We start from the raw sequence: 13,366 nt of genomic DNA on the forward strand, positions 1-13,366 counted from the left end.
CGAAGCCTAGCCGGTGGCACGAACATCCGTTGACTTCATCTCCCATCCTCGTAGAGAAACGTAAATTTGACTTGGTCTACAAAATTGCTCACATCTGGAATACACCAAAGGCGGCTGCAGGTCTTAGAAGTGAGGGATTTTAGGTCAAGTCCCGAATGAGGCTTTAAATAAGGTCAAACTGGTTGTCGACCGCTGCGGCGGTCAAGGTGTCGCTACAGCGGTACTTATACCGTTGGGGAGGTACTCTTAGTTTTGCCCACATCCGCTATGGCGGAGAATCAACCGCTATGGCGTGACCTCAACGGCGGTCAAACAACCGCTAGGACGGTTACCTGGGGCCCAGTGGCCCAAATTCGATATTTCAACTTCTGTTTGTACATCATTTCCGATTACGCTAGGGCTTTACCAAGTACCTGTAACAAATCACATATGTTTTTGGGAACTAACGCTGTGAAATTTTTCGAATTACGGTAACGGCCAAGCGGATCATTACATATACCTTTACACTTTAGTCGAAATTTATCGCTGTATTTTTGCGGAAAGTTTCATAATGTAATGACTCTTTTGAGAAAAGATGCTTCTACATTGTTGTAACTCTGTTTACATTATCAATAAAGTTTTAGCTTAGCAACTCATGTTGGAACTTCCTAAGAAATTGGATCTGGCTAATAAAAATGTTAACTAAGAAATTCCTGACCAGGTTAATTTGACAGCTCAACTAATTTTGTGAGAGAAAAGTATTTGACCGATATTTTCATTCATATATATCGCACTTAAGTAAAATCTAGCTCAATAACTTCAAGCAATCTAACAAATCAAATATGAATTTGAACAATGACATCAATAATCCAACAAATCAACAAATTAGTAAGTTTTCTCCTCTTTTATTGTAATATTATATTCTAAATAATTAAAAAATGTGAATCCAACAAATCAAATATATATTTGAACTATGACATCAATAATCCAACAAATTAACAAATCAGTAATATTATATTCTAAATCAGAAAAAAAGAAGTGAAAATGTAAAATAAATTAGTACCTGAATCAATGCTTGTTCGATCGTTGTTATTCTCCTCTTTCGTAAGTTCCAAAAAAGCTAACCCTTAATTGAAGGGAGTGAGCTAATAATAAGTAACCTTTTGCGGTTGAGGACACATTTCAGAGATAAAATCAAAATGGTCCTTAATGTATGAGTTTTGTTCTATTTTGTATATTATCTCCTAAAATCATGAATTCTAAACAAAAAGTACCCCAAACGATTCCCTTTCTAAAAAAATTTAGGCAATTTGACTAAACTATCCTTAATTAATGCTCCCTACGGTTCAAAAGAGTGTGTACTTAGACTTGTTTTACTCTGGATCATGTTGTTATTATGATTAGTGGTGTACGCAGAATTTTTAGTAAGTGAGTGTCGATATTTATAGAAGAAAGAACAATAATTTAATTATGACATGTATTATATAAGCAAGACATATCCTTGACCCATTGATTTTGTTTAGTTTTAAGCTAGAAGAGGTCTTGGGTTCAATACTACTTAACCACAATTTTAGGCAAAAAAATGTTATATTTCCGCTAGTCCATACGGTATATGCATAGAGAAAAAAATTATACTATTTAACTAGGGTAGCAGTGATCCGAAAGTCTCTCGTGCTTAAATAATATATCACTTTATCCATAATGCATAGATGGATAAGATTTATCTTCACTACAAATTATAAATGTTTAGTTTCAGAACAAGTAATGCATATCATGTTTTTTAATTTTTGTCCGATAGTTATTCATAGTTATCTACTTGATTTCAATATTACAATAGTTTTTAGTTACTTATGTCAATAATTTAGCAAAAACCCAGCCCGACTAACCCGGTTGTATTTCTTAATGGGTTGGGAGCTGGGCGAAACACCTTTTTTCTGGGGGCAATTTGCACAATTTCCTTTATTCGGAGGTGGTCTTTAATTTTTGCCCCTCAAATTAGTGGTCTTTAATTTTTTCCCTTTACTAAAAAGCCCTTGGTTCCGGGTTCAAACCCCTGCTCAGTAAAACATTAAAAAAAAAAATCGCAAGGTAGTGTTTGTATTCGCAAGGCAGAGGTTTGTCTCAAACTCTACCTTAAGGTAGAGTTGTGCCTTCGCAAGGCAGAGGTTTGCATTAAGACAATTTTTATTTTTATTTTTACTCTGTTGGAATTTTGCAAAATTCTACCTAAAGGCCTAACTTTTGCCCGAATAAGCCTAAGTTTACTACGAAACTCTGCCTTGCGATTTTTTTTTTTGACTGAGGCGGGTTTTGAACCCCACATCCCATGGTATTAGGCAAAGGGAAAAAATTAATGACCCGCAATTTGAGGGGCAAAAATTAAAGACCAGCACCTTTGAAGGGCAATCCACATAAAAAAATGTTTTTTTTTGGCCCCAACCCGCCCCCCTAAAAGTGAGCCCGGCTTGAAATTGGTAGGGGCTTGCTTTTAAGGGGTCGGGTTATCTCAACCCGGCCCCGTTGATAGGCTTAGGTTAATGGGAGGCTAGTAAAGTCTTTGTTTAAGGCCCCAAAAATTTGAGGCCCCAAAATATCAATAGTGAATTCGATGATTTTATTTTTGCTTAGACAATAATTGAAGTTTTTTTTTTTTTTTTTTAAAACAATACTTAATTAAAAAGAAAAGAAAGAAAAACTGCCTATTTTTTTTATAGTAGAATATTTTAAATTTTTTAATTTAACTGCTCACAATTCATATTAATAAATAAAATATTATACAGTAACATCCAACTGATCGGATTGCAAACAAATGACTATTAGGTGTCGTTCTCGATCCTAGTACCCTTATGCTTTAGCTGGTGACAAATATATAATAAAAAGAGCAAGAAAATAGATAAACCTGATAATAACGTATGACCCTCGGGTGCTTATAAGAGCTGTCAAATTCTCACATCCCACTGAAGAAACAAAAAATTCAGTTTGAAATCATAAAATAAATTCATCTTATACAAAGTAAATAATATCACCTTAAATATTCAGCACGTTCTTAATCAGGAAGAGGTATCTTTTTCACAGCATAGGCCGACTCGTCTATCTTACGTTTGCATGCATAAACTCGTCCAAATCTACCTTTTTCTACAAACCAAATTACAAAAGAATGTCACTAGAAAGACAACCTCCATGTATAAATAACAAAAAATTGTCTTCTCTTTTTTAAGAGTGCATTCCGAAATCTTCCTATTCATTTTCTCAAAGAAATGAGAGTTTGAATACTAATATAACATTAAGTGAACCAAGCTCTTATTATTTACTAAAGCACTTGTTGCCTGAGTTATTTCAGACTAAAAAAATCATCTTTTAAATGTGAAATTCGAGAATTATCTAAACATCACCGATTTTTTCCTTCGAGGCCATATTGAACCAAACCATTAGGCTTCCCATAATGTTGCGTAAAAAATGGTGTAAAAGTTTATTTGATGATCACACACTGCTACATTAGGTATATCAACAAAGCAAGATTCTCGGCCAAGGGGACCGATTTTGGCAAGATTTTGTTGCCACCATATGTTAGTACCAGAACACTACTTAATTTTTTGTAATAGTTTATGAAGAATAGTTATCATTATTTCCCTTAAATTTCTACAAACCTATTGCTATGGGCTCGAAGTCGGATTTTTCCAGGAAACAGTGTCGCCTATCCCCAAGTCCTATGAAGCCCAAAAATAATTTGGGAAGCTATATATATAAAGAACAATATATCAGGCAATTAGCACCATAGACATGTATGTAAACGTCTATTAGTACTAGTGGGATAAGCCCGGATCCAATAGCTAAGAAGTTTATTTGGGGTTGCTTTAATCAACTAATACAAAAGTTGAATCTTTTTTCAAGTTACTTAATTTAAATTGATTGTGAATATTTTAGATTATTAAGGAAAGAAAAAGGTGAAGTAATATCAATAACTTTAAATTACCTTAATTTATTTTCCGTAAAATGCACCAATTGTGTGTATTCTAATTAATATTATATGTTCAGTTGATTGGGGAAATGTGAGATATTTTTACGCAGAAAGAAAAGAAAAGTCAAGCCAAAATTTTTAAAGAAAAAACCACACAGTGGAGAGAACCAAAAAGGTATACAAAGGAAAGACATAAGAGGGACACATTAGAATGTGTCAATCACATAAGCACACACGAAGTGATGTGTTGATGCGATGGGCTGGGCCCACAAAGGAGATATTGTCTTCACAGTGAAAATAACATAGCAGTTATAATAGCTGCAAAAATCAAGCCAATCAAAAATACTAAAAACATCTTCAGTGACGAAAGTAATTACCCGTATGCAACTTAAGCAAGCAAGTAATGTGGAAAGTGGTGAAGCATATTGTTGAGTGTTGAGAGGTCCATAAATATGGGAAAACTTGCCGAAACAACTCTTTGTTGAGTGTTGAGAGGTCCATAACTATAGGAAAACTTCCTGAAGCAACTCTTTTGCTGAAGAACGCTGCTGTGGATCCTTTATCAAGAGTTTATTAAGTATTTCTCCAAACACTCCATCTACCTTTCCTTGAGATATTTAAGGACCTTTCCTCAACTCATCAAATTCCTTTTGTCTTTTAGAATCTGTTTTCATTGGATACGCCATTTCAATAAAGCACTAATCTGAGGGCGAACATGTCGGATTTATTGCTAATTGCCTGAGGGTCATCACACAATTTAGGAGCTTTATACATGAAAGTTCCTTGTGGTACACTCCCCATAGAGTTAGAGTCCTTTTTTTTTAAAATTGTTTTTTTATTACATAGAGGGTAGGGGAAGGAGAAATGGGAAAAGAGATTACAATGTGAGGATTCGAACCCTCACCAACAAGATGAGAGTTCAGGGCAAAGAGTTAGAATCCTCTTTAATAAAACGGGCTGAATGATGAAAAAAAACTGTTAAGGAGGGAAGAATCACCTTCTGGGAAGAAATGGAAAACGAATAAAAAACTTACCCCAGCCAAAATCTCCAAGTTTGACTTGATCATGATCATCTAGGAATATGTTATCTCGAGATACGTCTCCATGGATCACTCCCTTTTGATGATGGAGGTAATCCAATGCCTCCAAGACCTCTCTAAGGTAATGCAAAATAACATCATTCTCAATTTTCTTTATCTTCCCCCCTTCAAATCTAGCTTGCAATTTGATACATGCGAGAAATCAGGTCGGCGAAATTGATGAAGAAAGATTCTTGGACAAGGGGATTGATTTTGGTAAGATTTCGTTGCCATATGTTTTTTTTTTAAAATAAATTATGCCCAATCGGGCTTTTTATATATTCGGAAAATCAAAATCCAACAGAAAATGAGTTTTTGCCCAAAACAAAGCCCAACCTGAAAATAAAAGAAACAAAAGAAAATAGAAAATCTACAACTTGTCCTAAAATCAATTAGGAAAGTAAGTTTGAAACCCTAACTTTACGTTGCCTCAGCTACGCCTTTATTGATTTTGTTGGCAATTTGTCTCCGATGTTCCTATCTCTTCCTCTGATGATGATTTTCTTCCTTGTGACCTGTTCTTGCATTCTTCGAGTTGTTGCGGTAAGATTTCTCCATTGTTGTGGTTATTTTTCCTATTTTTAGCTTTCGAATCCGTTCTAACTTGTGCATCTTTGTTGTTGTACACATATAATAACTATGTTAAAATTAGATTTATAAAAAATAGTTACGACTTTTTCCCTTAAAAAATCTACCAACCTATTGCTATGTGCTTGGAGTTGGTTTCTTTCTGAAACAATACTGCCTATCCTCAAGTACTACAAAGCCCCAAAGTAATTTGGGAAGCTATATATGTAATACACTCAAAGATAGCTGCCATTTTTTAATCTTACAAAGAACAATATAGCAGGCAATTGGCACCACAAGCATGTATATAAACATCTATTTACATAGATCCCTAGCAAATTCACGTACACAATCACAAATTCAGAATTCAAACTCATAATATAAAACTATAGGAAAAATTCCGGCAACTCGGCTACTGAAAGACGCGGCTGTGGATCATTTTGGAAGAGTTGATTAAGTAATTGTGAGAGCACTTCATCATCTGTCTTTCCTTTTGGTATTCCATCACATTTCTTCAACTCCTCAAATTCCTTTCTTATTTCAAAATCCGTTTCTATTGGATATGCCATTCCAAAAAGCACTAATCCGAGGGCGAACATGTCGGATTTAGTGCTAATTGCCTGAGGGTTATCAGACAATTCAGGAGCTTTATAGATGAAATTGGCCTATGGTGCACTCCCCATAGAAGGGGAGTCTTTTCCAATAAAACGGGCTGAATGAAAGAAAAAAAAGTTTAAACACTGCAAGTTATTTTATGATTCGTCTTGGTTAGTAGCTCATTTGGTTGGTTAGTTTGGGTCCTTCTTTGAAAGACATCAACAGAGTTTATTTCCTCTTCAACTCTTCTTTTATTTATTTTTAATTGTTTTCTTCATCCTTTTTTTTTTTTTTTTTTTTTTTCTGTTGCCGTTCTTTCTCTTCATCGGTGGCGCAAGGACAAGGCCATTAAAGCATCTGCTTTGGGCCCCAAAGAGATAAAGGCCTTCAAATTTTTTGCTATATAACTAGTTATTAGTACGTTTATAGTTTGTAGCGCAGTATATACAAATTAGCATGGTCGATCTTATTTTCGTGGTTATTTTTATAGTTCTAGTATTCTCACAAAGATAAAACAATTAGCTTCATAGAAAATATCTCTTCATAGTGTTTATTTATATTGGGAAAAGTTCTTTTTAGTTAATAAATGTTAGCCATTTGTTGCAATACAATACCTTGATTCTTTTTGTCAAAAATATTATTGATAAATATGAATATTTATGTAATTTAATTCAAAGTTCTAAACTAATTGGCAAAGTTCTAGAGTCAAAAATGTTATAGCCCGTATTTCGTACGTCCGGACATAGCGAGACAATGGTGAGAAATTAAGGTCAAGACTATGTTCTAAAATAATTTTAATGTCCGAGTTATTAGGAATATTATTTATGAATATTGGTATTGTGGGAATATTGAGAAAGGTTGAGGGCGAAAAAGGAAATTCGCAAAGTGGCACCATGGTAATATTGTGGAAGTCAAGGGGGCAAAGTGTAAATATAGAGGGACTAAAGTGTACAAAATAAGACACTTGGTCTTCTTTGACCAAGTAAGGAAATTCAAGAAAAGAAAAGAAAAATCAAGAAAAAGGAAGAAAAGTCTAGAAGAGAAAGAAAGGGGGGCATGTGACCATAATTGGAGGACTAGGGTGCAAATATGAAAAGATGACTTGTTCATCTTTTATTTAAGAATTGAATTGGAGAGAAAGAAAGAACAAAGAAAAGAAAGAAAGAAAGAGAGGAGAAGGGACGGCCAAAGGAAAAAAAAAAAAGAAGCCTTGAAGTATTGGATCAAAAATAATTTTCTTCAAGTATTTCCACCAATTGGAAGATGCTCTTTAACATGGTGAAGTTGTTGGAGCAAGATAACCATTTATTCTTGCAAGTTGCAAGTCATAGCCAAGTGAAGGGTTAAAGGAAAAGGTAAGAACCAATCTTCTTTATGTGTTATGGATGATTGTGAATATTGTAACATGTAGAAAATGATGTAATTTATGGGAATATGGAAGTTGTTGATGTGGTCGAATAGGAGAAGTGTTGTGGAGGAATGATGAATTGATTTTATTTTGATAATTTGATTGTTGTGTTGTGAATTCTATGATGTAAAATGGATGAAAAACATGAAATTATGAATGATGTTGTTGTGGCCGTGACTTGCATGGTTAGGCCATGTGTGTGTGTTATGTTGCATGGAAGGGTGAGTTAATTTCATGTTATGTATTGGTTGTCGTTGTAGATTCTATGATGAGAATGAATATTTGATGATTTGTGTTGAAGTTGTAATGGTCATGGGCTGTTTGGGAGCCAACATGATTTGAATATAGTTCCTTGCTTTGATCAAAATAATGTTGTTAGCGTATGGAAGTGTTGATATAGTTTATGCGTTGAAAGAAATAAATGTATTGTTGGTGTTCTTATGGCATTTGGAAGATTTGGGTTGGAATGTCTTGGACATGTTGTGAATTGAGTATTGATATTGTTATTATGATTGTTGATTATTGGCATTATTGTTGTTGGTTTGGCCGAGTTGAATTCTCGGATTGTTGTCAATGGATGAATTGGGCCGAGCCATATTCTCGGGATGGCGCATTTACAGGGGAATTGCTGCCGAAATTTTTGTAAACAAATGTGCATTCGAGATTGGATTCCTAAAAGCTCTAATCAATGTTTGGTGAACATGACCAAATTGTAGATTAAGGCGGATTTGCAACTTGGATTTGGAGTAGCAGAAGGAGCGGAAAGAGGTATGTAAGGCTTCACTTCTCTTTCTTGGCATGTCTTAGACGTAATAGGTTTGGACACGGGCCTCGGGGATAATTCCTCTCCTAGAAATCCGAGATTGAAACTAACTACTATTCATTCAAAAGAGAATTGAATTAGAACTTGCGTGAAATATCGGAAAAACTTCTTAAACCTCCAGAACTTACACAAATAGGACTCGATTGCCCTAAGATCCTCACAAGTGACGTCATAAATTGTAATATACGTAAAATTGATACGCCACCTCAGCCGACTCGAGGTGGGCCCACTATTCCCGAATTCTCTCCTACTGTCCCATTTGGCTTATTTTCACTCCATAGTTAAGGAAAGCTTTTGGTTATTATTCCGACTACTAAATAATAGTCGTTTTAACAAATCCATTGATCCCAAAGCACGATTCTTTTCCTCCGATAGCTAGTAAATGTTTTCCAAAGTGCTCGTATTTTCCCAGAACAAAGGTTTATGGCAAAGCAAGTTTTACAACAACGACGATGAACATGTTTTACAATGCCATGGATGATGTCAAGGAAGAAAATGTTTACATGATAACTATGACCATGATGATTCTATGATTAAAGGTTCCAAGTCTATGATTCCAGTGACGAGATGAGAACGTTAAGCTATTTCTTGAATCCTCAACTCTACTCATGAATAATGTTTTCCTTTAAAGGTTCCAAGTATACGAAACGATGCCTTATGGTCCTGTTTTATGTTTTATCATGATATTACTCTCCATTGATAGTCTCGCCTTATATTAATCGTCCCTTCAAGGTGAGGCAAGCGCCCATAGTTATTCCATAATATAATCGGAGGTTTCCGACCTTACATCACTCCGATGGATACATGATTTTCTTGGGCTCTCCTGCATGCTTCTATGATCTATGTATATGCAATATGTATATGTACATGGGGTGGGGGAAGGGGTACATGGAAAATGGGAAGGGAACTATGTTTCATTGCCACCGGTCGGCGCTTATCATCCCGGACGCGGGATGCCCGGACGCGGGATTTATGGGCGTAGGGTATTTCGGCGCAATGTGGGCGAGCGACGCCCGGTTCGGTGCTATGATACTATGATACACTATGATATGCTATGATACTATGATACACTATGATATGCTATGATACTATGATATACTATGATTTAACATGATATGACATAAATTCTATTTTCTATGCCTATGAAAAGAAATGTTTTTTTTTAAAAAGGGAAAACAAGCATGCATGGCATCCGCCCCGTGCCCTCACATGCACGAGTTACTTTGTTATCCTATGATATGTTCTATGTTTCTATGCGAGATATTGTTCATATGTACGGGTCACCCTTCTACCTCACGATATAATATCTCTTTATTGTTCATGCTTATATCTCTCTACTATGTTGCTACTTAACGCCTTACATGCTCGGTACATAGCTCGTGCCGACCCTCTGTTCTAGGGGCTGCGTTTCGTACCGCGCGAGTACACCCATGAGCCGATTATAGCATAGAGGATGTTCCGTGCGGAGTTGGTAGGCTCCACTTGTCCCGAGTGCGCCGAGGTTAGAGTACGGATGCCATGATACGTTGTTCGAGGTTAGAGACCTTGCGAGACGAGTCGTGGGTAATGGGTTGTCGATCGTAGCGGCTCCAATGACAGCGGACATGTTATTACGTCTCGTGTTACGAGTCTTATATGATGTTAGATTGTACTTATGGAAAAAAAAAAATTTCTATGTATTCATTTCTTACTAGTTCATAAGTTCATATGTGTAATAGAAATTAGCGGGTTCGCTCGGCTCCGTATATGGGGTCGGGTGCCCATCACACCTTAGTAAAGTCGGGGTGTGACAAAAAACCAAAAAAATTTAACTAAAAACTTAAAACTTGGAAAAGTGATTTACTTCATTTCTAATGCCATGACCATACAAGAAAATAATGAACTTATCTAAGTATCTATTATAGTGTTTTGACAAATAAGGTAATTTTCTAGTGGTTACAAAAATGTTGTTGGCGATGAATTTATATTAGTTGTAACTTGAAATAGTGAATTTAAAACTTAAAAATTTGGATAGAAAGTATGTGCATTTCTATTTCACTATACAAGAAAATTATGAATTCTTATATTAAAATGACTTGAAAGTGATAGTTAATGCATTGTCTTCTTTCCATAACATAAAATTGTTTTAACTATAAATCGATGTCGATTGCAGAAACTTTACTGCTGTGAAACATAAATATCAAAGATAGTCCCACCTATTTGACCCCCAACATAAGGGAAATGGTCTTTTGCATCTTATAATCTGAAAGTTGCAATGGTCTTTTCTAAACTTGGCACGTCAGACTACCTAAACAAAAACAACGCGCCTCACGCATGCGAAAAATATCCCCACGTACCGCAAAACCCTACCATTACCGTCAACAATCATGCTAGGCCGGTCGGTCGGCGAATCACTGGGGGTGTACCTAACCCCTCTGCCCTCGAACAATAACCCTTTGCCTCCCCAAATCAATTATGCTGCTGCACTGACGAATCGCGAGACAACGAAGAAATCGAAGTTTGTAAGATTGGAACCTCGACCCTTTGAGATAGTGGATGGGAAGGCTAAAGTGGTTTTCTTGACAACGGAGGACAAATTATTGGTGGAGAAGTGCAAACTAACTTTAGTGGGAAAGTTCTCTCGAACTCGCCCCCAAATCGACAAACTTAGGGAAGACTTTAAAAGGTCCTACCCGTTGAAGGGGACCTTCAAGATTGGAGCATATGACTGGAGACATATCTTCATTGACTTCACGGATGAGGATGACTTCAAACGATTTGATGGAAAGAATACTCTGCATTTATGTGGGGCACATATGAGACTACAAAGATGGACTCGCAAATTCAAAGTGGCAATGGAGTCGACCTTGGCGCCAGTGTGGGTGACGCTCCCAGACCTGCCATGGCACTACCATGACTGGGCAGCGATTGAGAGAATCTTGGAACCAATTGGACCACTGATTGCTCTAGACAAGGCTACCATAGCAAGGACTAGACCCACGACGGCAAAGGCTAGGGTGGAAATAGACCTATCTCGGCCAAGACTGAACGAGATAGAGGTTGCTCTAGTTGATGACACTGGCGAGTTAGACACCTTTAACCAAATCATTGAATACGAGAATGCCCCGGAGTTCTGCTTCTTCTGTAAAGTTCAAGGCCACTCGGATGGGTACTATGGGTTTGCAACATCCAAAGAAGGACCCAGCCATGAAGGTGCAAGGAGAAAAAAACAAGATTCCGGAGAAGGGGCCAATGAATGATAATGAAGGATGGATTGAAGTGACAAATGCAAGGAACAATAGAAAAAAAGGAGGAACAATTAACAAGATGGGAGAGAGGCATACTAACGACTACCAACCCCCAAACTCTGGCCAAACAACCAAAGAAGTGGGGATGGTAGTCAACTTGGAGACAAGTCCAATGGAAGTCAACCAACACCATGATTTGGAAGTGGTTGAAGAAGAGGGGCAAACTGGTCTTGGAAAAGAAGAGGCTCCACAAGTGGTGGAACGTACCAAGAAGAAAAAGACCAAAAAGAACTCCAAGACAAAGTCGAAGACAGGGGTTAAAAGAAAAGGAAAAGGCTCAAAGAAGGTAAAGAAAGGGAAAACAACGGTTCCAGAAGAGATAGAGAATCTGGCAATTGGAGGAGATGAGAGTCTGATCACAATTCCAGGGGATCAAAGGCATAAAATTGCCTCATCAAAGAAGAAGCGATTTAAGTCCAAGATCCCGCCACAAAACCTGCAAGAGCTCAATGCGGACAACATAGTGGAGGGGCACAATCTGTTCCCAACTCTGAATCTGCGGCCTGTGGAGGTACAAGGAGACAGAAATGGTTACGGATTGAACACTGCCTTTCCTATCAATGTCCAAGAATTAACGCCAGGAAAATCCCCATCTCAAAAACCCGTCTCCTAGCCGCACCGTGTTAAAGGGGGTCGCAATCACCGGGGGGAGGGGGGGGGGAATATGAGATAGTACCAGAAACTCAAGATGAAAGCATGGAACACATCACTGAGGAAGATGGAGAAATCCACAATGATGATGAGGAGCGAAGAAGACCTCGGAGATCCCTAAACTTCGAGGGGATGGCAGCCCAATCTGCAGGAGTAAAAGCCAAAATAACTCAGTTCAACAATCTCTCACCAAGAGGGAATCAGACTTCAATGGACATGGTTATGGAAGTATCACCAAAGGCTCCAAGATGTGAAGGGAGACAACAAACCAAATCCCACCCCAATATTTCCAATGTTTAAGATCATTTCGTGGAACATAAGGGGCATGAAGTCCCAAAAAGCCTCGGAGAGGCTAAGTTTGATGCAAATCCAATACAAATTTTCTCTTATAGCACTACAAGAGCCAAAAGCAAACTCATCCAAGATTGCAAGATATAGCATGAAACTTGGACTGCCAAATAGCTATTTTAATTGCAACAACAAAATTTGGTTGTTTTGGGCAGATGAACTCAACCTCCAAATCCTGGAGGACACAGAGCAACAGGTCACTTGTCAATTCCTTCCCCCAAATAGCTCAGAAACAGTGTTCCTCACGGTGGTGTATGCTAAGTGTACAACGAGCCAAAGCAGCTGGAAAAGACGATTGCAGAGCTGGAGGGAGAACTAGTGCAAGCCAATACTCCGAAGAAGAGAACAAAACTGAATAAGCTTAAAGCAGAGTACCTTCGATACTTGAATCTGCAGGATACTGTCCTTAGACAAAAAGCTAAGGCAAATTGGCTAAAGGACGGAGACAGAAACACAAACTTTTTCCATAGTGTGATTAAGGGGAGAAGAAGGTGACTGGGGATCCAAAGGATACAAGATGAAGAGGGTAACTGGAAAGAAGAAAATCAGGAGATAGCAGATGCAGCCACCAATTACTTTAAGAATTTGTTCAGTCATAATGAAGCTATAACAGATGATAGAATAATGGATGGCGTGACCCCAAAGGTGACAGAGGAAGACAACGCAATG

At 37.4% G+C, this 13,366-nt stretch overlaps 1 protein-coding gene across 1 annotated transcript; it reads left to right on the plus strand.

Moving 5' to 3' along the window:
* Window positions 1-10,777: 10,777 nt before the first annotated feature.
* LOC132038442 (uncharacterized) lies at window positions 10,778-11,650 on the plus strand. Its single transcript, XM_059429111.1, has one exon. The coding sequence runs from the start codon at window positions 10,778-10,780 to the stop codon at window positions 11,648-11,650; it is 873 nt and encodes a 290-aa protein (XP_059285094.1).
* Window positions 11,651-13,366: the final 1,716 nt, after the last annotated feature.

The sequence above is a fragment of the Lycium ferocissimum genome, chromosome 11 (assembly GCF_029784015.1).
Source record: "Lycium ferocissimum isolate CSIRO_LF1 chromosome 11, AGI_CSIRO_Lferr_CH_V1, whole genome shotgun sequence".
Lineage (NCBI taxonomy): Eukaryota > Viridiplantae > Streptophyta > Magnoliopsida > Solanales > Solanaceae > Lycium > Lycium ferocissimum.